This window comes from Saccostrea cucullata, unplaced genomic scaffold (assembly GCF_032062105.1).
Source record: "Saccostrea cucullata isolate Sc308-1 unplaced genomic scaffold, CSIRO_AGI_Scuc_v1 ctg3787, whole genome shotgun sequence".
NCBI lineage: Eukaryota > Metazoa > Mollusca > Bivalvia > Ostreida > Ostreidae > Saccostrea > Saccostrea cuccullata.
The window spans coordinates 3,640-28,682 of record NW_026932379.1 but is presented as its reverse complement, the minus strand read 5'-3'; the positions used below and the strand labels follow the sequence as shown (position 1 = coordinate 28,682).

Here is a 25,043-nt window from a genome sequence, read left to right as displayed (position 1 = left end):
TTTAATTATTTTGTTACAGGGTTACATATATATAAAATGTTCATATCTGAATAAAAAGCCTTCCAAAAGAACCCAAGCGAAAATCCTTGTTTATTATTCTGGGAAACAGGGGTTACAGGAACTTCCTACCCCTTTCAAAGAAATGATGAATAACCCAGTGAAGTTAAAGCTGGGTGCAATTTTCTTTCAGGTATCAGTACTAAACAGTTATTTGTCCTGAACTTTTTTTGCCATGGTAACAGACTTTTTGGAAGTAATTACAATGTACAAAATATTGGAAGATGTGCATATTCATATGCATTGCATATTCATATGCATTGCTTAATATCTGACATATTTACAAAAAATCCTTGAGGAAAATATTAAGCACAATGTATGATGGTGATGGTTACCAATTTTCTAAGTGAAGTATAAAACATGACTTCATATAACTAATTTATCTTGGAGGTTTAAAACTTATTTGATAAATTTAATATTCCACCTTCCTTTGAAATGTTGTGGTTTTTCTCAATGGTAGCTGGCATTGTAAATAAAATTTTTCTTCCAAAAAAGCCAAATTTCTTTAAGCATGGTTAACATTTTTTGTTATACTCACAGCTCTGAGGAAATGTTTAGCAGACAAAGACCCAAGGAACCCACATAATCTGGTGCAGCACCCCTCATACAAAGTAATGTCCCTGAAATACCAAGGAATAAAACTGATCAAAATTGCATTTCTCCTCACATTTAAAATTGATGACCAAGGTAATCAGTTTTCATGAATGAATTTTATTTAAATACATTCATCAAAATAAATGAAATCTCACTAGAAATTTCAACAGAAACCCAGTAGTTCAAAAAATAACAATTTTCTAGTCACACGTATCCTTACTATAGGGTGGGATAGGAACCTAACCTTTCTGGTTTTCCTGTCAACACTGGGTCTGTAAGGATGATGGGCAAGTTAAGCTCTTTACTGCCTGAAAAAATAACATTATATTCAAATAATTTAATTATTCTTTTCTTTTTAAATTTAGCAATCTTAAATTTTTCTTTGGTTTTTTTTTTTTTTTTGTTTTCTTTGTTTTTTAATGATAAATTGTACATGAATATCAATCAATGTTAAAGAAATACAGAAAATGGTCACCCATACAATTAGAGATTGTTCTGAACACGACATCAATTACACTTAATCTGTCCTCATCCTCGGGATATAATCTTGGATCCACCCACTGGTCTTGTACTTCATCTGTGGAAACAATGGGACAGGTTAAAAAATCCACTTAGAAAATTATCAGGATCTTAAAAGGCATTGTCAGCAGTCATGAATTTATTATCTCATTTCTTTATAGATTTTGATTTTATTATCTAGAATCCTCAGATATCTTGGAAGTTTTTACCTTGGCCAAGATGAGTTCAGAATAAAGAAGTTTGACTTTTAATTTTGCATCATATTTTTAATTTTAACCTAATAAATTGATTTAGTTTGTCCCTATAAATGTCATTCCATTTTAATCGTGATATTTGTTGTTTCTTTCACTTAGAGAATTTAATTTTTTATTGAAATGGTCTTTATTTCCTCTCCAGGTGATATTTCATGCATGACTTAATGGAACATTAAATTTTTTCTCTGAACTCTCAGATCAGCAACTAAAGAGCACAATGTTAAAAGGGAGGTAACTCTGTAACTCTTCACATTCCTCTGAAAATGGAATTCTATTTAATCTACTGACCTGACAATTGAGGAAGAATCTCCAAAACCTTCAGTACCATCTGTAAATGTGGAAAACTGTCTTCATCTGTCAAACTGCTGACTACAAAAGAAAAGTAAAGTTACTTTATTTATTAATAGATTATCATACACTTACACATCATGACCAATGTTTTCCTTTAATATCACTTTCAATAGGATACCATACAACTTTACAGGACAAGTGAAAAGAAATTGTAAAGATCTGGTAAGAATCGGACACCTTCTCATGGTCATATAAAATAAATTAAGTTTTATCCTCTATACTTTAATTTGAAAAGGAATTTTTAAACAGTTTTTTTGCATCTTAACTATATGCTCAGGAGTGAGGACTCTAGCAAAAATCTGGGTGTCAACATTTTAAAATTTCAACAAAGGACTAATTTCTCATCAAATGTATTTATAATTTTGACAACTATTAGATACCTATGTATAAAATGTCCTGATGTGATTACAAACCTTTCTCTGTGCCTGTGACTGACTCTGTGAATGTCTTGTTATACAGTAGGGCTTTGATAAGTACGTCAGTCGCGTTAGTTAAATGCTGCCTTATGTCTTTGAGATGTTTCTCATCTATCTGCTGGGATGACAAACTGGGGGGAAGCAATCTATAAATATCACAAAGTTAACAATGATTGGCTATTCTCTAAGTACGATTTCTTAAAATTATATACTGTAAAATCACATATTTTTGAGGAGTCAATTTGAGGAAAATATATTGGTTCATGGATATTTGATTTCGTGGTTGAAGAATAGTTCAGTAGTAATATATATGTAAAATTGCATTTCATGGTGGACATAAATTCGTGGGTCTCTTCATACCTTGAAAACCATGAAAATGAAACCTAACAAGAGATGTTTGTAAAACACTTATGCCCCCCTTCCCCCAAATTGGATTTTTTGTAAGTACAAAAGGGCATAACTCTGCCTCAAATGGTGCAATCCTATCCAAAACATTTCTTGACCTAGATATTCAGCTGAGAAATCTGTATACTAAATTTCATTTCAATATGTGCAATCTCTGCAAAGAAAATGAATGAAAACTGCAGTTAAGTGGAGTTCTAAGTCTGAGGGGCATAACTCTAACAAAAAGGATGCGATCGTATCCAAAACAGAACTTGACCTAGATATTTATCTGATATATCTGTATACTAAATTTCATTTCAATATGTGTTACCTCTGCAAATAAAATGAACGGAAACTGCAAATAAGTGGAATTTTTTCTAAATCCAAGGGGCATAACTCTAACAAAAAGGATGTGATCGTACCAAAAATAGTACTTGACCTAGATATTTATCTGATATATCTGTACACTAAATTTCATTTCAATATGTGCAACCTCTGCAAAGAAATTGAATGGAAACTGCAAATAAGTGGAATTTTTCTAAGTCCAAGGGGCATAACTCTAATAAAAAGGATGCGATCGTACCCAAAAACAGAACTTGACCTAGATATTTAGTTCATAAATCTGTATACAAAATATCATTTCAATTTGTGCAACCTCTGCAAAGAAAATGAACGGAAACTGCAAATAAATGGAATTTTTCTAAGTCCGAGGGGCATAACTCTGTCAAAAATGGTGCGATCGTACCCAAAACAGCACTTCACTCAGATATTTACCTGACAAACCTGTAAACCAAATTTCATTTGAGTATGTGCAACGGTTGTGAAGAAAATGAACGGAAACTAAATGGACCGACAGACAGCAGCAAAGCAATATGCTCTCCCTTTTTCAAAGGGGGGCATAATAAAAATTAGTGATTTCACAGTATGTCTTTAATTCCCCAAAGAATATTTAGGCTCTCAGGATCAGCACAGAAGTTTTGGAGAAATCTGAGACAAAAAGAAATTGGATTACAATACCTCATAAGTGTCAGGAGTAAGCCATAGACCGGCTCCTCACAGCCGTGTATAATGTCCGAGAATTCCCGCACCAACATGACTAGGATCTTCATCTGGAATCCCAGAATCTTGAGGGATTTCTGGAATCCTTTCTCATCTCCCTGAGATAAAACCTAAAACAAGAGTATAGTAATCAATTTGTAAATGTCCATCTTATTTCAATAATTCATCAACGGAAGACTTACTCCATTTATGTATGGTGAAAGTGGATTTCTTCACATATATGTTTTTTGCATAAATGAAAAACTGTGACTGTCACAAATTTTGATTTCTATAATATGATATTTTTAGCAATAAACTATTTCTTTCACATTGATCCCATTCAAGTAATTATAATACACAGGTTCTTCAAAAAATTTATGTAGCTATTTACATTTATGCTTTCTAAATAGAAAACAAATCCATGGATTAAAAAAAATGTTTGAATTTATCTTGCATGCTGTGGCCATAATGTTATAATTCAGTCCATAGTTTTTCATTTTATCTGTCATTTTGATTGTTTGCCAACATGCTGATGTAAATAAAGTACAAAATAACACCCCACCACTCCTTCTGGATCCACCCCTGGAATCAGCTGGAGTAGAAACAGGAAGCCACTCTGGATCTCCCCACAAAGGTGACCAATCATCTCCCCCACCTCTAACCTCTGACCCACGTGGACCTTGTTATTGATCGCATGTCTACAAACACAGAAGGATTGGCTTCAGATATTTAATCTTCGAGTTTATTTATAATGGACAGTAAAAGTGTTAAAGGTATTGAATGAAGTTCTCAGAAACTTAAAATATGTTCAAGATTTTCCAATACAGTTATCATTCCTTTCACTTCCTGGTCTTGTAGAGAGTAAAAGGTCAACTAAATGACATGAAGGATTTGTGATATTTCAATATTTATGAAAATTCATTAATTCAATTTGATATAAAACAATTCTTAATTTATTCTTTCCATTATGTCATAAATATTGCTGGTAATGGAAAATAGAATCAATTTACTTAGATATAGCTTTCCATAGGGTTACCATTAACTTCATATCCAAAGATGTTACAATCTGACAAACATCAAACAGGCCATGGCAAACTAAAATCAAAAACAATTAAATATTATATTATTGCATTTATTCATTTCATAAACACACTTTACACAGAATGCTGTAAACCTAGATTCAGATACTTTTGACATAGGTTCTGAAAGTTACTTCATATGGTGTTATAGGTATTTCAGTTGAAAATGGAGGGGTGGGGGCTGAAAATGTTTTTCAAACACCTTTTTGCACAATTTCATGCATATATGTAAAACCATAGTTGTTCTCTTTCCTCTCACTTTCTTAGATAAGAGAAGCAAGATCAACTACAGATTTCTGACAATAAAGAACTATATGCGGTATATTGTATATATTTGCACCCACAAAAGTCAAATTTTGAAAACTTCCTGAAATGTGCTGAATTCAATAAATTGCATGAGAAATTTAAATTAACAGAAAATATTAAAGTGTCAAAGCAGTGTATTCACAATTTTTGTTTTTATGGCGTCACAAACTAGTCCGATTTTATATCCTTTTTCAGAAAGAGGACAAAATGGACAAAATTTCAACAATTTTAGCTTTAAAATTTATAGAGCGCAAGTTTGTTCAGGAACAATATTGACATATTTCATTGATATTATCCTTCTACACATTGTATCAAAATATTGATCCTGAACACACATGCGATCGGTGACTTTTACTCAAAATATCGACGAAATATGTTCATTTTTCTGTAAAATTCCTAAAAAACTGAAATTTACGTCATGTTTGTGATGTCATTACGTACATATGGCGTCATGACTTATGAAAATATTTAGTGCTTTGAAGGCTATATCTCCATCAAAGTTTGATTTGGGGGCAAATATTGGTTATTACCGAATGAAGTTCTTTAATGTAGTAGGGGGATATTTTACCCTTTTAATAAGATTTAATGCCTTTTTTAGAAAGCCCTACCCTGAGTGAGGTCGAGGACATCTTGTTCAGTGACGGGGTCACTCAGTTTGATGTTGTCTAGGAGACGCAGGAAAGCCTGTAATAAAAACATCAATTACTGTAGACAAACTATTATTGTAATAACTGTAATAAAGACATCAATTACTGTAAAATAACTATCATTGTAATAACTGTATCATTGTAATAACTGTATTGTAGTAATAACTGTAATAAAAACATCAATTACTGTAAACTAACTATTATTGTAATAACTGTATCATTGTAATAACTGTATTGTTGTAATAACTGTAATAAAGACATCAATTACTGTAAACTAACTATTATTGTAATAACTGTATCATTGTAATAACTGTATTGTTGTAATAACTATAATAAAGACATCAATTACTGTAAACTATTATGTTAGCAATTCCTCAATTTGAGATCAATCCACAACATTAATACCTGGTATTGGCGACAAAGGGAATTTCTCTACAAACACAGAGGAAAGTAAGTGCTTTGTGAAGATTTATATTCACCAGTTAAATAAGGTTGCGAAACTCACAGATATTTCTCACACACAAATAAAAGTTGGTTTACAGTATTGGTTAATCAAAGTACTGAAAGTACTGAAAAGCGGTTAGCATGCTTTCATCTAATACGTACCGAAAAAAGTGCATGAAATGATGATATTTAAGTATGCATATCTTTGTCCAATGTTATCAGAGAAAAAATAACAGGCATTCTGTTTTTGTAATACTTTACTTAATAGTAAAACCAATAACTTCCAAACTGATGTCACAGATGGATGCAATCTAATTAAAATTAAATGTTCCGAATCCACTACTGCTTCTCAAACATATAACAACATCATATTTGGGGTCATGTAAGAGAGAATCTTCGATTAGCCAAAGAAAACGGTTCCTCCGAAATCTTGGCTTATAGATCAGATGGGTTTCTTGTTTTCACCACCGAACCAAAACAGCCGAGGAGTTTTGTAGTAAACAAAATATGCTTTGCATAAGCTGTGTTATGTATGACGTGAGGGTATCTTGTATAGTTTGTGCTCTTTCGTTTGCATTATTCACGTGCAGATGCCAGACTACAGACTATACATGAAATTGATTCCAGAATTACTTTAATTCAACGTAAGACAGTATCAATAATGATTATATGTAGCCGTGGAATTAATTTGAGAATTGTTTACCGAGGCTTGAATCTAGATGACCAAAGTTTTTGTGTTTACTAGTACATGTATTCATAATCGAAAGGTCGCTCTGATGTGACCCCGAATGGGATGTTAGATGTTTGAGAAGCAGTAGCGGATTTGGAACATTTAAATAAATTTTAATTAGATTAAAATGCATGTTTCAAAATTTAAACATGAGATTTCTTCAGTTTGAAAGACAGGAAGTGCATTTTTAAAAGTTCTCTCTTGGTGGCATCCTATCGTTCTCTGGATGAAAACAATTATGTTGATGTTGAAAATTTAATTGTCTTTCATGCTCTATTGAAGTTAGGTAATTGTAAAGCCTAATATAGCAAAAAACTAAAAAAATGACAAATTAAATTCTTTAGAATAATGAATTTGGAGTAGTGTAGATCTACAGCTGGCTAGTCAGAGAAAAAAAGGATGACTGAGCAGAGACTTTGTAAATGAATTGATATCAGAGAGCTCCAGATGTGTAGGCTCACTGCGGGTGTAACCTGTCAACGAGGGATGCTTACTTCTTCTAGGCAACGCAACCTACCTCTTGAACTTTCAGGAGTCAGCTTTTCTTCTTAAATCGATCATTCTGTATTTTTATACAGATACTGAATACTTCCGTTTAGTAATATTATGAACTACTACTTGTACGGGAAGACTGGCGAGTAAACAAGATTATCAAGCTTTATGAAATGTACTTTATTGACTTTTCAAACAAGTAAATGTTCGAATAAAGTAAATGGTATATGAGAATCATTTAAAAGAAGTCTTGCACAATATGTCTAGATAAGGACATATAATGTGTATTTGCCTTATACTCTTCATGCAATATTGCTCTCAAATAAAACATGTGAAAAGGAAAGTTGTCTAATAAAAAAACACTAGTATTTAAAAATTCAAATCTACACTTAAAGTCAGTGTAACTTAAGAAGTTATCAGTGTCACTTTCTTCAATATGTCGGTTAAACAATATACACTGATTTCTTTTCTATCCATGTGCCTCTAAACACCTGTATCTTAATTTAATTCTTCTCAAACGCTCAAAATAATGATCGACGAATTGGACAAATTCAAATTTAAAAAGTATTTTCACAGCTAATAATACGTTCCCTAGGAATTAATCAAATTTTCAAAACTTACAAATAAACATTAAGTATAAATTTTAATTTTTTTCTAATTGCCAAGATTTTTCATACCTCATTCTTCTGTGAATAATAATATCGGTTGATTTTTAGAAGAGGGTCACAATGCCGATTAAAATTAATATATATTTATCCATTTTTTTTTTCAAAATTAATTTTACTACTTTAAGTGCCCCATTACTTTTTTCAAAACTAAAAGTAAGTGATCCCTTATGATCGTTTGTACATGTAATAAATTATCAAAGACGGAGCAGAGTATTTACCCCTGGGAGCTGAGCTTTTAAAACTGTTTATTAGACAGAGAAGAAAACAAACGTTTCATTGTGGAGGCAATCCTATTGTTTCCATAAAAACGTTACAAAAAGTGTAAAACTTGCAGATGTATTCGGTGTTTTTATAAAAACGTTTTTCAGGTATGACTTGACTTAATACATGTAAATGGTGTTTCTTAATACTTTGGCAAGGAAAATTAAACTCGATCTAGAGATTTGCTGATGTTTTTGCAGTCTGTAATAACCTTCAACCTGCTGTATAATTAACCGTATCGTTCAACTTTCAAAAATAAACTAACAGTTGCTATAAATCGCGATCGCACGATGTACATGTAATAAGGACGAAATTCTCAGTTCTTTGAAGTTAGTGTTCTAAGTATTGTCAATGCTTTGGTAAATACTAATAAGAATTCGATATAATTGTTATAATAGCCACTCTTCGTACACAGCATATTGTCAATCTTTCACCAGGGGGCGTATTACGCCAACAGTATACAAATCATAGGAAGCGCTTTGCTGAAGTTACCGTTGTCGATAGGTAGCGCCTTGTGGAAGTTTCCGGTTTTGGTTGCAGAAGGATAAGGTTACGTGCGATAAAGCGTTGTCGATAGGTAGCGCCTTATGGAAGTTTCCGGTTTTTTGGAGCCCATGCCATAAAGCGGTTAGCTAGCTAACCGCTTAAAAATGGGTCCTATGTATCACAGGAAAAACCTTGCAATAGCTTGTTTAAACTCATTTTTAATTGTAACTCAATGAAAAATGCTCGGAACATGCTGAAACTTATCTTGATTTTTTAGAATCTTAACTGCAATTCGATATGGACATGTTGTATTAATGAAATAAAAATTCATCAAATTTTGCTAGCTCAGACACGTTCCAGTGATTTTGAGGAAATTTTCTCTAATATCACAACCAATACTAGAGCTATTGTAAAGATAGTCTAGTGTTACTTTTAAACAAACACCACTTGACATATTTTATAGCTATCTCCTACTTTAGAGGCACGAATCTTCTGCAATTTTGCCCTATTTTGAATGAAAGTAAGGTCAAAACTATGAAAATTTAATCATGTTGATATGTCCAAATAAATTTAAATAATTTCAGTATATTGTGTTGTGTAATTAGATCTCTGCATAGAAAAAAATTTAAAACTAAATTCTGATTTTCAAATTGAATGTAGTTTAAGAACCTTTGACATTTAAAAAAACAAGTACTATTCATAACTTTATAATGATCTCTACTTTCTTAGTAGTCTAAAGTCTGTAGATGAAAAGATAAATAAGTATATGTGTATATAAGGGTCTTACTCTAATTTATGTAGTTGTGAATTTAGTGAAAACGTCATTGAATTTAACCAGTCAAGTAAAGAACTCATCACAAAAATGTTTCTCAGTATTTTATTAACATACAGTCTTTATATATTAGTGTTCTGAAGCTCAGATGATTCTGTTAACAGCTATGAAGTGCAGCTCTTCCTGTCTGCACCAAAAAACATCACATCTATCCTACTACTTAATTGTAATGATCACCCAACACCATCTCTTGAAGTAGTTACACATTTCTATTTAATTTTACACAAACTTGTCTGAGGCACTTAGGTTACAGAAATATGCTTGGAAGTTCTCAATAGGAGGGTTTTCACAAATAATCATCATTCAACTTTTTTACTGGAAGTTGATTTTGATATCTCCAGTGCTTGATGATTGCTGCACTTCATGAGAGAAAGTAAAAGCTTGTTTCTGTGTTCAGGATCTTCAGGTTTTAATTATTTCTTCAATAAAACTTGTGCCCAGGGAAATTACAGTCACATCCTTAAAACAGTTACTTTCCTTTTTTTAAGTGACTCAAAATTTGCAAAGGAAGTATACTATGTAGTCTATGTTAATGACAATTAAAATATTCTGAAATATAAAAAACCCCAAATAAAATGGATTTCACTTTACGTACAAAGCAATGAAAAGTGGGTTTTACTACACTGTACTAACAAATCATACAGGCGAGAAGTGTACAAAGGTGTCGCTGCATAGATTAAACTGACAAATTTCGTTACCAGGTTAAACTAGGAAGTAAGGGTCAGCTGCTCTAACAATAACCCCGATAACTTGCAGGTAAATCCAGGTGATAAAATGAACAAGAGGCCTGTGGGCCAAATCACTGACCTGGGTACTTTGACTAAAGAAAATCAGACATGAATACAGTGAGTATTCATATATAAGAAGTCCCAACCTAGCTAGCTAGCTCCAATAGGCATGGTATGAACAATATAACCCCCATATTTCTTTGACTTTAAAAGTATGTAGAAGATTGATCTTCTACCGTGGCCCTGCCTTGCCCTCAGGGATCTTGATTTGACCAAACTTGAATCTATAATTGGTCTATGATAATAAAGCTTGTGCACAAGTTTCATCTTTTCTGCACAAGTGATTCTTGATAAGAACATTTATAGAAGACATATTAAATTTTCTGTAAAATTATTTTCCTTTCAAAGAGGACAAGGTCCTTCATTTGAACAAAAATCTCCTTCACCCAAGGATGCTTTCTGTCAAGTTAGGTAAGGACCAAGTAACAGTGGTTCTGGAGAGGTTGAAAATGGGAAAAGTTTACAGACAGACGGACGGACGGACACCAAACACTCTTCAATCCGAAAAACTTCATTGAACATTCAGCTCAGATCAGCTAACAAACATTGTAAATCTTTTCAATCAATTTTAAATAGTGCAGCAATGAATGCTTCAATTGTACAAAACAATACCTATGATTGTTTATTTGCAAGAAGAAAAAATCCTCAGAAGAAATCAGTTTTAATTTATTCTAACAGTGCTCCTTGCAATATGCAAACAATGTTCCTATATTTTTCTATCTATCACTTTTTATCCTGTTTTGTATGTTCCTATATTTTTCTATCTATCACTTTTTATCCTGTTTTGTGTGTACCTAATACCTATATATTCTCTATCTCACACTTTTTACCATGTTTTGTTTGTTGTTGGGGGAGTTTACTTAGAACTAAGAGTGAGTTTTCTTGAAGATGCTAGAGAGGGGAGCTGACATGAAGCTCAAAGGAGGTTTACTTACCACTTGTAAGGAGTGAGTTTTCTTGAAGAGGGTGGAGAGAGGGGCTGACAGGGAACTCAACAGATCCTGGTATATATCTCCACTGTCCTGGCAAAAAAAAAAGAAATTAAATTTAATAAAATCAGATTTTTTATTTGCATTCTGAACAGATTTACCAGAATTGTTTCAGCTGCATATTTTTAAAGTTAAACACAGCTTATTTATCAAAGACACAACTATTCTTTTGATCATAAAATATTTTTTTTTTACTGGAGGGGGTGGGGGTGTGTGTGACAGGACTGTTGTCAGTCCAGAGCAAATTTTTAAGATAGAATTTCCATTATTGTAGGTTTAATCTATATGATCAATATTGTCTCTGTATTAAAGCTCAAATTTTCTACACCCACTCGCACCTAAATATCAAAATGCCCTTTTTTCCCTCTCAGCTGCCATTGGATGATCCTAGAGTTGGATTTCCCTCATTAATTTTAGGGATAGACCATCTGTAGGTTTAAATCTATTACCTATACATGTACAAGTATAAACATATTTATCTAAAAAAAAAAATTACTTCTGAAGGATCTGACCTTCAATATTTTGAATCGAGTCAGTGAGCTGATTAGTTTTTTGCTTCATGTGCAGAAAATATAACATGCAGCTGCATTTTCACTGAAAAATGAATCAATACAAGATTTTCTGCAAACTGTGTATTGCTCGCTATTTCTTTAAAAAACTAGCGTTAACTCATGCACATCTGTGACCTCATTGTTACTACCGAAGGACTGGAAAATCCCTTCTGACGTTTTAAATGGATCTGACATTTACAGAAAATGCTGGGTTATTAGGACAATTTTGCAACTTTAGGAATCCAGCTTTTAAAAATATTTGAAGTGTCAAATTACATCAGAAGCCCGAGTCCTAGAGGAAGTGTATATATATAAAACACAAGGGGTTGATGTTTTCATGGAGAGTAAGGAGCTAGCATTCAAGGAGGCCATTCATAAATAAGTCAGGCAAGTACTTCATCAATGATTATGCATGGTTCATTCCTGTGACAGCTTGGAGCATATACTTTACATAAAAAGTGAACCAATTTTAAATGCTCCTTATTTGCATTTTTATTTAGATCATTCATACCTGCAATTTTGAATTCCTTACAACTTTATGATCTCTGAATAGTGAACTTTGTGGAGAAAAATTTACAAAGCTGATAACTCTGTCGAGTTTTGTACAAATATTAAACTTATCAAGTTTGAACTCTGCGGAAAAGTTCAACCCTGTATACACCACTGTGTATATAAACACGTGGCTACACACTGCAGTCACTCTATAAAATCTCACGCATTTGTCTGAATGTTGCTTTATTTTTCAGTTTGTTTATAAGTCACAATGGAGATTCTCAACTCACGAACCTCATCTCATTCTAACGTACCGAGACTGATCTCAAATCCTTATGAGTTTATCCAAAATCAGAAAGATGCATTCAGAATCAAGGATATTAAGGTATGTTTATATCCTCTATATAGAAATTTTCAAATTTAAATATACATTGTATATCATTTTAATTTAAAATCATTTCTTAAAAGAATTTAATAATGTTACATTTATAAATAGCAGATGAAGAAACTGTTTTACAGCTTCAGAGACAAAGGATTTCAGTCTTAAGACTTTATAAGTTAGGAATTTTATTTCACAAAATAAATGATGATGCAATTGCTCAGATTAGTAATAGATACATGTATGTATTTCAAGTGGACATTTTAGCAATTAGTTACTCACTGGAAAACTTATTCAAATGGAATCTTCTTCAACTGGGGTTTTTGCCAATAAGTTTTGTCTGTTCTTAATTTTTTTTTCTAAGTGAACTGTATTAATATCTGTAAAAATTACATTCATGCTGGACAAAAATTTGTGGGTCTCTTCATACCTTGAAAACCACAAAAATTAATTTAAACCCCCATTAAAATTCAAATTATAAACTGATTTTACAGTAAATGAAATTTTTTTAAGACTCCCCCCCCATTGTTTTTCCCTACTATGTACCCATATAGATAATATCTACAGGTCCCCCCCATTATTTGTAGAATGGTGGGAAAATCCCACCTTAGCTCACCTCCACATCAAAGGCTCAGTCTGATAACATTATTGAACAGCCCCTTTATCTGTGACTTGTTTAATCAATATCTCTGGTACACTTTTAATTGTTTACTTACATACAGCTAAATAAGGCAGTGATAAGTTTTAGCAGTATTCTTTGTGTAAAACACCATGGCAATGATACAAATTAGGCCTAGAAAAAAATATGTTTGTTTCCACTTTCAGGCTGGAAAAAATATAGGGTAGGTAGGTAGGCAATTATTTTTTTTTTGCATGTTTAATCAAAACGTGTATAGAAGTAACATTAATGACCAAAGAAATGGTGTTTTCAAGCATTTCTGTGATATGAAACTTATAATACAAAGGTGACTAATACTTCTTTCTGTCTTGAAAAGCTTGCAAAGTTGGAGACTCTAATTCCCTGGGTGAAATCTTGCACTTCATGAGGGACAAAAGCATTAAAAAAATGTATAGGGTCGGCACTATAAATTAGGGTCGGTCGGGAAAGCGGAAACACACATATTTTTTTTCTTCTCTTAGGCCTTAACCCACTTTGTGACTTACTGGCTTTGAAACAGAATTGTAAAAAAATTAATTGAAAAATCCATGGCTAATTGAACTGATTCCAGATTCCCCTAATGGTAGAGGCAACTCGGGCACTTATTGTTTATTAAACCATATCTGTACTGTAATACAGAAATCAATGATGCCCTTATATCTCTGGAAAAAAAAAAACTCCTATTTTGTTGACTTTTCACTGCCAAAATGAATAAATTGTTTAGCTGGTCTATATTATTGCCCATAAATTGCTACAAAAGCAGGTCTGCAATTTAGTTCTAAAGAAAACCACCAACTCTATTATTTTTGTCTTGTGTGCTGCAATGTCGTTGGGAGAACTGTTTACATGGCATCCTAATTGTAACGGGGACCGTTACAGATGTTCCCCAAACGCTCCCCAACTCCCTTTTTGTGCAGATTTCCTTTAAAACTTTTTTTCAATATGCTTAGTATCGCAGGATTTCATAAAAGAATTTTAAAAGCTACAATTATATCACTTTTTTGTCATTTAACGCATTGTTCGCAAACGCACGTGCATGCACATGCAAGGTGATCATGACATGTTGTCTAAACCATTAACATATCCTTATATTCCAGAAATCAATAAAAAGTCATAAGAATATAAATTTTACCGTTTTTTAAACATATTGTTCATTTTACGCATTGCGTGTGCACATGTGCATGCAAACACGTCCTTGCATTCAATTTTAATAGCAATATCATGTAGGAATCCATAATACCTATTCATATTCTAAACTTCATCCTGTTTTGTTGAGAAACAAGAAAGATATAGGCATGTAAAGTTTCAGCCAATCAGATTGCAGCACACGTTGATTTATGTGCTTTCATGAAAATTCTTATATATCATGCGTTAGATCTTCATAATATGTGACTAAGTTCAAAATTTCAAAGGATTATGACGTAAAACAAGAGAGATATTGAGACTTTAGTTTCAGCCAATCAGAGCAAAGCGCACGTGCATGCGCGTAAGATCTTGCAATTTTGACCATGTCATCTTGTCCATACTACTACTTTATTCATGCATTGTGAGTTTCAAAAAATTCCATCAAGAAATAGAAAAGTTACGGCTTCATCCATTATCTTGGTAATTTCACATGTTGCACGTGCGCGCTCTTGCCAGCACACACGCATGTACGTGCTTTCATGAAAATTATTATATATCATGCTGTAGATCTTTATATTGTGTGACTAAGTTCAAAATTTCAAAGGATTATGACGAAAAACAAGAAAGATATTGAGACTTTAGTTTCAGCCAATCAGAGCGAAGCGCACGTGCATGCGCGTGAGATCTTGCTATTTTGACCATGTCAACACGTCTATACTACTAATATATACTTATATTATGAGTATCAAAGCATATAATCAAAAAATAGAAAAGTTACGGCTGTATCTATCATTTTGGTCATTTCACGCGTTGCACGTGCGCGCTCTTGCAAGCACGTGCGCGCAAAATGACCTTCGTTCCGCAAATCTACATAACATGCCTACTGACCCTAAAAAGGTTTCACCTAAGTCGGACGTGTAGTTTACAAGATCATTCGCGGAAAAGATTTTCCCAGGAAGAAGAAAAATAATAATAATAATAATAATAATAAGAAACAGAGTAAAAACAATATGTTCCCCAACTTCGTTTGGGGAACATAATAAATTATTTAGCTAGTCTGAATTGTTGCCCATAAAATAATACAAAGGTAGGTCTGCTGGTAAATTCCAAGAAAACCTATCATGATTGTCTCGTATGCTGCAATGTTGTAGGGAGAACTGCTTTGATGGTTTGAAGTATAAATATTACTGACAGGTTTTACTTCATACTTCTATATAAAATTCTTATTATTGTCAATCCATCAGTTACTTTAATACATACCAGGTATATACAATCTGCTAACACTGTATCAAAAACTTAATGAATATTGTTGAATTTCAGTGTCTCAAAAACTGATATCTCGAATACTATGGATATGTCATTGATTCAAATATCCCAACTGTTTATTCAAAGCATTTTTTCGGTACCATCAAGTTCAAGAAAACAAGACTTGACTGTACTCAGTTCTTGGAAGAGGAAGGGGGGGCCGAGCAAATTATTGCAGATTCATGAAGCCCTTTTTGTTGACTATTATCAGGTGACGGAAGTGAAAACTGAGGAGGATTTACTTCACGTCACATCTCAGGATAAACCTGACATCCATCAGGAGGACTACATCCTACAGCTTCAGTACCACATCAACGGCCCGCGCGGACACTTCCTGTTGGTGGATAACGAGGGAGTGGTCAGAACTAATGGACAAAGCAAGGACCCCAGAAGTAAGTTGTGGACAAGGTGGGGTGGGGGGGAAGGGGCGGGGGGGGGGGGGGGGGTCAGAACCAATGGACAAAGAAAGGACTCCAGTGGAAAGTAATGGACAATGGAGGGGGGGGGGGGTCAGACCCAATGGACAAAGAAAGGACTCCAGTGGAAAGTAATGGACAATGGAGGGGGGGGGGGGGTCAGACCCAATGGACAAAGAAAGGACTCCAGTAGTAAGTAATGGACAATGGAGGGAGCATCAGAACTAATTGACAAAGCATGGGTCCCAGAAGTAATGGACAAAGGGGAGGGGGGTGTTCAGAAGTAATGGACAAAGAAAGGACTCCAGAAGTAATTAATGGACAATGGAGGGGGGGGGGGCGGTCCAGAACTAATGGACAAAGCATTGACCAAGGAAATAAGTTGTGAAAAATGGGCAAATGGGCGGTGGGAGGGGGAGGGGGTGTGTGTTTGGACGTGTCTACGTAAGTAATCATATTGTGTATGCATTTTCCAGATTTGTACTTATTAATATAAATGTATCTCTGGAATAACATACATCATAACATTAATGTAGAACTTTATGGAAAATGTTTCATCATTTCACACCAGTCTTGATACATTATTAACATATTCAAGAAATAAGGTATCATTTTTAAATATTTACATTTGCAAATGTTTTCCTTTATATATAACACTACTGAAGGCAAGCGTTTTTATAACTGTATAAATACAGGTATGGGGTCAAGAGGTCATAGATGTGCGTTTGGATAAACGTTCGACGTAATTTCTCTGTGACGTCATAAAGGGTCGACGCGCGTTCATTCGATTACATACATGCCGTTGGGTTTGAAAAAATTAACGCATTTCACACATTAAAAGTAACAATCAGGCAAATATAAAGTATGAATAAGTCACAAATGTAAATATAAATAATAAGGTATCATTTTTTGAGTTTTATTGAGATGTAAAACGGGTTGGCACATGATCAATTCTTCATAAAGCCCTTCGGGCTTTATGGGATTTGATCACGTGACCAACCCGTTTTACATCTTAATAAAACTCGAAAAATGATACCTTATTTCTTAAACATCTATGGGGATATAAATACGGGTTGGTCACGAGATTAAATTCGCTTTATGATGAATTTTGCAAATCCTCGGACTAACCCGTATTTATAGCCCAACAGATGTTTTAAAAGATACCTTACTACTTATATTTACATTTGTGACTTATTCATAATATTCATATTTGCCTGATTGTGACTTTTAATGTCTTAAATGCATTATTTTTCAAACTCAACGGCAACTATGCAATCCACTGAACATACGTCAACTCTTTATGATGTCACTGAGAAATTACATTGAACGTTTATCCATATATGCAAATCGATGACCTCTTGACCCTGTACCGGTGCTATATAAAGATATAGAAAGGCATTGCTTTCAGTAGTGTTATATAAAAGAATACATTTGCAAATGTAAATTAACAAAGGTTTCTTGCCTAATCATTAAATGTGCATTTAAATATGATTAAGAATTTGATCATATATTCTAGCCAGTATAAAACAGTGATCCCATTTAAGTGAAAGCCTATGGCCCTTTTCACAAAGAATCTTCTGACATATCAAAATATATTATTATATTTAAAGGTTTATTATGTTATTTGTATTTCAGCATTCCTGAGAATCATTCATAATTTCACACATCGTAAAGGATTTTGTTATCAGATTGTGGGTTGGGAACCTGCTATAATCAGCGGATACTTTACATGGATGGCATGACACTCAAAACAAGGGTACTTATCTCAAGTTCTCCATATCTACCTCTTAAAAAGTCTCAGGTCTCTTCATTTTTTAGCTCTGGTGATCCCAGAACAGAAGAAAATATGCACCGTATAGTTAAAAAGTGTCTATTGTCCTTCTTTTTGTCTATACATTTGTAAGTCTGTCTGTCTGTTAACATTTTTTTAATTTAAAAGAGTATTTAAAAGCATTTACATGTATTTGTTTAAGAGACTATGCTTTTATAAATTTATCAATCAAATTCAAGAAAATATTTACCAAGTATTATCATTATTAAGGTGCGCTGACATTACATATGGTTTTATTTACATTTCAGCCGTACAACCCATGTCATGGAGACATAAATGACGACACATATTTTGCATTCAGAACAAAAGGAAACAGTGACGAACGGACATTACGCCATTTGTTCGTGGCCGGGGTACCTCTTGTCTTTGACAATCAGGGAAACTACCTTCCTCCCAGTAATTTATCACGTAACACCGACACCTCATACCTGTTCAAGATCCAGCTAGTGGATCGTATGAAGGTCACACCGTGTAATTTGTAAATAAAACATACACATCACCAATGCTGCCAGGGAGAGTGTCACAAATGAATCAAATTTTGAGTAATTTTTTTTCTTACTTGAAAATGCTGTGATAATTTCTCATAACATCCCTCTACAGTACACAAAAATATAGATATGGGTACTCCATACAACCATAATCATGTTAATAAAATGTCTACAGATATTTTTAAAATCAAATTACTATGAGATTGACCGTTCTAGTCAAATCCTTAACAACAAATAACACCTCCAGTCCTACTAATCCTTGCCATTAAACAAACACATTCATTTCATGAAGACAAAAAGTACATCTACTTGCATGTTATTTATTTATTCTTTTTGCCATGTGAGTTGAGTTTTATATTTAATTTATTCTTCTTCTATGTGGGGTTATGTATATTATTCTCATGCAATTGTTTTGTAAAACAAGTTTCGATTGGCTAATGCACTGATGTTTGAAGCAGTAAAACAAGCATTAACGTGAGTGAAAGCCTTTCATTGTGACATCATAATAGAGCTACGCAAAAACACAACGCTCCCTGACATATTTTATAGAAGGAAACTCAACAAAAAAAAACAAAAAAAACAAACTAAATGCATGGATTGCATAAAAATGGGAATAATCGCATCCCCCGGTAAAACTCTTCATTAACCTCTCTCTCAACAGAATATGTTCTTGACTCTTTGTCATTCACTCATTATTGAAATCCTAGTATTTATTATACAGATTTTTTCCTAAATATTGTCTCTTTTTTTTTATCATTTTCATCATGTTAAAATTTCAAATTCTTTCAAAGTCATGGACTCCTTAAGAGCTGGTATAACCTCTGGAGAAATTATCCAAGTCTTCTCCATTTGTTGTGATTGTACAGGCGAGTCTTCATATTTATTTTAACCATTCAGGTTGTTTTGTTTTTTTTCATCATGACATTACTTGATAAATGTAAATATTAAATGTTGTGTGAAATGAATGTGTTGTTGTGAGATGAGTTTACATTTTACAAATTTAAAATCAAAATATATTTCTTTAAATCTTATGTTCAAAAGACTTGGTTCATTACATCTGATTCGGTGTATAAATGTATTTACATTTTTTTTTCTTATAAATATATGTATGACCTTTGCAATTTTCATATTTTCAAAGTATATTTTGGATTTCTGGTTATCAAATGACATAGAATTGGTACACTCAGCATAATGTTATAAATTAGATGACCTGAAACATTAATCATGTCTTCAGATTTTTGTTGTTATGTACAAAGGGAAGTAATAAATCTAGAAAAAAAAATTTACTTGAATTGCTAACTATTTGTCTTGTAAACACAACTTATGGGTATGTTCAGCGTTTTCTTTTATTTCAAAATACAGAATTAGAGATCAATTGTAACAGGCTAGCCGCTATGAAAAAAATCTCTCTGGACAAGAAAGCAAGATCTTTTTTTTTTTTTTTCAATTTTTTTGATTTCTAGGCATCATTTTTATCAGATGAAGGAGTCAATATGGCTTGTTGTCAGTTTTAGAACTTTAGGAAGCCTTTCACTTTTCTGGTCAAATGATTTTTGATGAGATTTTTAAAGAACATTTCCCATAAATATTTCTATGTAAAACACTTTGATTCATCTCTGAACTGATTCATGCATCACCAATTATTTTTGTGAAAAATTGCAGCTGGACTTTATTCATTAGGTAAAATAAAACTGGAAAAGATTTTTCTGTCAGGAGATTGGAAAAAATAATAAGGCCATCTTAAAAAAATTGTTTGTTTGCCCTCTTCCAAATATCTGGTTAAAATGACAAAAATTGATCCAACTCAATCTCTTTTTTCCCAATCCACAATACTTACCCGGTATTTTCTTTTCAATCCAGAATTATTTTTTTATTCCATCAATATTTCAAGATTTTCTTGAAAAAAAAAAAAGATTTTCCCACCTACCTACCAACTCAATTTTTTAAAACCATGATTCCGGAGAGGACAAGCAAATATTATTTTAAAGATGACCTAATTACCCACAGCAGTTCCTGTGGTAGATTACCATGCAATGTCCGTACGCCCCCTTCAGGAAGTGAACGGTCCCTCTGGGTAGAGAGTGAATATGGCTCCAGTTTAGAGCTACATTTCCATTCTGCATGTGACAAAGGCATGTTTCCATAAACTCCAGCAGGTCCAATAAAACCTAAAATCACAGGTAATCAATGGTTATGCCACTAACGAATGTCATTTAAAATGCAGTGTCTCACAGCAAATGACTGTTCAAGTAGTATATATTCCTAGATGCAACATGCAAATATAGTTTGGATGTGACTCAGACTTTACTTCAGAAAAGATCAGCTCTAGAAATTGAACAGTTCAATCTCCTGGAAACTGTTGGTAAGTTGCAGCATCTGAAGCAGGTGAGGTATTGTGCAATGTGCATACTTATGGTATGACTTGCCAAAAACTTCAACCTATTCGAGCATCTAGAATATCCAGATGTAGGTCAAATGCAGCTTATAAAGCAATTATAACAGTGTGCATCTCTAGATGCATCACCACAGATAGAGCTTATTGATATTTGGGAAAGGACTTGCTTCGATAGCATTAACTACCTGGGTTAACAGAAGCTGGTCAAGACAGATTTAAATTTAAAATCGCTGTAAAAACCTTCAATCAAATGGGATATCCGAGAAATTATAAACCTCTAAAATGAAACCAACAAGAGGCCCAAGGGCCTAGAATCGCTCTTCTGATAAATTATACAATCTATCCTAAGACCCAAGATGCATCAACTGACAAAGTTTAATGATTCTTAGCCAGTCATTCTCCTGTAACCCAAGATGCATCAAATAACAAAGTTTGATGATTTTGAACCAATAAGTACCCGAAATACCTAAATATAGCCATAAAATGACAAAAGTAGGTCACTGTGACCTACTTTAAGTGCGACATTCTCCGAAAACCCAAGATACATCTACTGACAAAGTTTGATGATTCTAAGCCAATCAGTACCTGAGATTTTCAAAAGTGGGTCACCGTGATCTACTTTTTGGTCAACATGCTCCGAAAACCTAAAATGCATCAAATGACAAAATTTGATGATTCTAAACCAATTAGTACCTGAGATACATAAAACTAGCCATAAAATGTCAAAATTAGGTCACTGTGACCTACTTTTGGTCGACAGCTCAAAACCCAAGATGCATCGAATGACAAAGTTTGATGATTCTAAGCCAACAAGCAAATTCAAAAAATTGTGGTCCCCCGCTTTCGGTGTCTTTGCGGGTGGGATGTCATTTTTTATGACATGTTGTGTCAAATCTTGTCAAAGGTAATGCACATGTCAGATATGAAAGCCCTTTCTCTTCTCAATCAAAAGTTATAAGGAAGTGAACCTGATGACCCCGTATGACAAAATAGATTATACAGTTGTATTTATTGGTAGTTTCTTAAGAAAAGTCTTGCCACAAGTATTACATACGTGAAGTAGGAAAGCCCTTGCCCGAACCATTCAAAAGTTATGGCCAAGGTTTAAGTTTTTTTAAAAAGTAGGTCAAACTCCAAGGTCAAGCTCAAAGGGTCAAAGTTCTTGGTATTCAATGAAAGGTCTCACAATGATTACATATGTGAAGTATGAAAGCCCTAGCCCTTACCATTCAAAAGTTATGGCCAAGGTTAAAGTTTTTTTCATAAGTACGGAAATCTCCAAGGTCAAGTTCAAAAGGTCAAAGTTGTTGGTATCCAATGAGAGGTCTTGCCACAAAGAATACATATGTGAAATATGAAAGCCCTAGTATCTACCGGTGAAAAGTTATGGCCAAAGTAAAGTTTGGAATTTTTGTGTAAAAGTAGGTCAAACTCCAAGGTCAAGGTCAAAAGGTCAAATTCGGTGGTACCCAAAGAAAGGTCTTGTCACTAGAAATACACATGTGAAATATGAAAGTCATAGCTTCATAAATCAAAAGTTATGAGCAAGGTTAAAGTTTTAGTGAACGGACGGACTGACAGACGAATGAGATTTAATGTCCCCTCGCTTTCGCGAAAGCGGGGGACAATAAGTACCTGAGATACTAAAATATAGCCATAAAATGTCAAAAGTAGGTCACTGTGACCTACTTTTTGGTCATTTAAATAATCTCCCAAAACCCATGATGCATCAACTGACAAATTTTAATAATTCTAAGCCAATTAGTACCCGAGATACTTAAATCTAGCCATAAAAAGTCCAAAGTAGGTCACAGTGACCTACTTTTTGGTCGACATTTTCTGAAGACCAAAGATGCATCAACTGACAAAATTTGATGATCATAGGTCTAATAGTATTCAAAATATGCCTTTTAAACAATTTGAAAACAAATGCCTGTGAAGTTCAAAAAGTAGGTCACAGTGATCTACTTTCTGATAAATATGTTTTAAGGCCTCTAGATGTATCAACTTACAAGATTTGGTGATTCTAAACCTCTCGAATATCTAAATAATGAGATTAAATGTTTTAGAAAAGATTAGCCAAAAAATTTAAAAAGTAGGTCACGATGACCTACTTTTAAGTTGATGTTGTTTGAGGACCCAAGATGCACACACTGACAAAGTTTTATGAACATAGGCCTTAAAGTGTCCAAAATATGCCTCCAAATCAATTTGAAAACAAAAGCCCGTAAAATTTAAAAAGTAGGTCACCGTGACCTTCTTTTGTATTAACATGATGTCAAGTCCTGAGATGCATCAACTTACAAGATCTGATGATCCTAGTCTTTATAGTAAGCAAAATATCAACATTTTTAATAAGTGTAAATTTTGGTCAACTTTGAAGTGACCTTGAGACCACGCCCTTTGCCCCAGGGTCATGCCTTGAACAATTTTTAATCTTCAACATATCTTGACCCTTGTATGTAAGTTTGGTGAAAATCTGCCTGGTGGTTCTGGAGAAGAAGATTTTTTAGCAACCAGTACTTTTGGTTTTATTTTCGTGATTATCTCCCCTTGTTTTAGGGTCCCACCCCTAATTTTAGTATAAATGGTAGTCCTTGGGCCAAGGATACCCTGTGACAAATTTGACAATAATTGGCCAAGGGGTTCTTGAGTTATGGCCCATATTCTAAAAAGTTAACGCACACCGCACACCGCACACCGCACAAATGGCCATAGCATTAGCTCTTTGAGTCTTTGGCTCAGAAGAGCTAAAAATAAATTTAATTTCTGAACAAATTTTTAAAATGGTTCGGTAGGGGTAATTTTGATGGGTCAGTCAGCGTACACTGGACATAAAACAAATCATTTTTTTATTGTTGGCCTAATTTTGAAGATGCAGGAGAGTTGGAATTTTTTTTTTACCTGTAGGTTTGTGTTGATCTCAGGGATACTGGATTTCTTGTCTGTATTTTGTGTGTACTGATGTATTTCATCCAGAGCTTTGTCAAACACACCACACACCTGTCAAAAGTTAAGATCTTCTCCTTAATTTCTCCTCATTACAAAAGTAAATGAGTTATAAATAAGGACATATGTATATATGTGAAATATAAGGTAATCTGAATTCAGGGGACAGCACAGTGCAACCAGTCCCTTGTCACTATCTTCTTAACTGTTGAATCAAAATTGCTACAACTATGAATCAAATCACTGAAACATACAGGTAGTTACCTCGTCAATAAGTTTGCTAAAAAGTTTTTCCTCGGCTTGAATTGCTTCAACACATGGCAAGAAGGAATGGCATATGATTTTAAGAATTCCTGAAAAGGAATCATTTTATGAAAATATGCTAAACATTTAATATAAAACGGTACATGTTACAGCCAGGTTCTTATTAACCACTATATTATTAAGCATCTTCTCTTACCAATCTGCTCCTGTACAACATTCACCTCTTGAAAACATCTCTGATAATAAAGTATAGGAAATTCACACTTTTAATATAGTAAAATGACTTCCGATATTCATTCTTGATGTATGTGAGTCAAAACATTTTTATCATCTTGTTGTTTGAGATATATGATGCTTTCTGAGCATTTATAACATTGTTGTAAATAAATTAAAATTAGGAGTAGAATACAATATAACAGAGAGAATTAATTTCAAGAAAATTTATTAAAATATCTAGGGTAGAAATAATGAGACTCTGCCTCATTAATATCTAGTTCTGAGTAGGATACGATGAGCCGTGGGAGGGCTGTGTCCAGGTTGACCTGACACTGGGTACCATCCCAGCTGACCACCGTCTCCAGGAAGCTCACTGGGGACTGTGACATGTCAAGTCTAAAAAGAAAAACACACAGGTAATCAAAGAAAAAGAATGTCAACTCAAATTCTATCTCTTAGGCATATCATACACCAAAGGTTTTTTGTAATTAGTGTGCATCTCCACTCATTTCATAGTATTTCATAGAGGATTAAGGATTTCTTTTTTAACTTTATCTTTTTTTGCAGTAGGGGTAAGAATTAGGGATAAATAATTCAGAACCGTAGAACTAATTTTTTTCCAACAAAATATACAGATTT

General features: G+C 33.6%; 1 protein-coding gene and 1 pseudogene across 2 annotated transcripts in view; one reads left to right on the top strand and one right to left on the bottom strand.

Moving 5' to 3' along the window:
• The window catches only part of LOC134234985 (FIGNL1-interacting regulator of recombination and mitosis-like), a 30,928-nt gene extending 6,135 nt beyond the window's left edge, over window positions 1-24,793 (bottom strand). For both annotated transcript variants that reach the window (XM_062717057.1, XM_062717058.1), the window contains exons 1-15: window positions 24,698-24,793; window positions 24,385-24,424; window positions 24,189-24,277; window positions 23,880-23,978; window positions 20,608-20,748; window positions 11,282-11,368; window positions 5,607-5,682; window positions 4,624-4,708; window positions 4,176-4,311; window positions 3,593-3,744; window positions 2,189-2,337; window positions 1,713-1,793; window positions 1,133-1,228; window positions 896-959; window positions 596-677 (exon numbers count right to left, since the gene is read on the bottom strand). In XM_062717057.1, coding sequence (XP_062573041.1) covers window positions 596-677; window positions 896-959; window positions 1,133-1,228; window positions 1,713-1,793; window positions 2,189-2,337; window positions 3,593-3,744; window positions 4,176-4,311; window positions 4,624-4,708; window positions 5,607-5,682; window positions 11,282-11,368; window positions 20,608-20,748; window positions 23,880-23,978; window positions 24,189-24,277; window positions 24,385-24,424; window positions 24,698-24,793 — 1,473 coding nt within the window. The remainder of the gene's footprint in view (window positions 1-595; window positions 678-895; window positions 960-1,132; window positions 1,229-1,712; window positions 1,794-2,188; window positions 2,338-3,592; window positions 3,745-4,175; window positions 4,312-4,623; window positions 4,709-5,606; window positions 5,683-11,281; window positions 11,369-20,607; window positions 20,749-23,879; window positions 23,979-24,188; window positions 24,278-24,384; window positions 24,425-24,697) is intronic.
• On the top strand, window positions 11,857-19,200 carry LOC134234986 (uncharacterized; annotated as a pseudogene).
• Window positions 24,794-25,043: the final 250 nt, after the last annotated feature.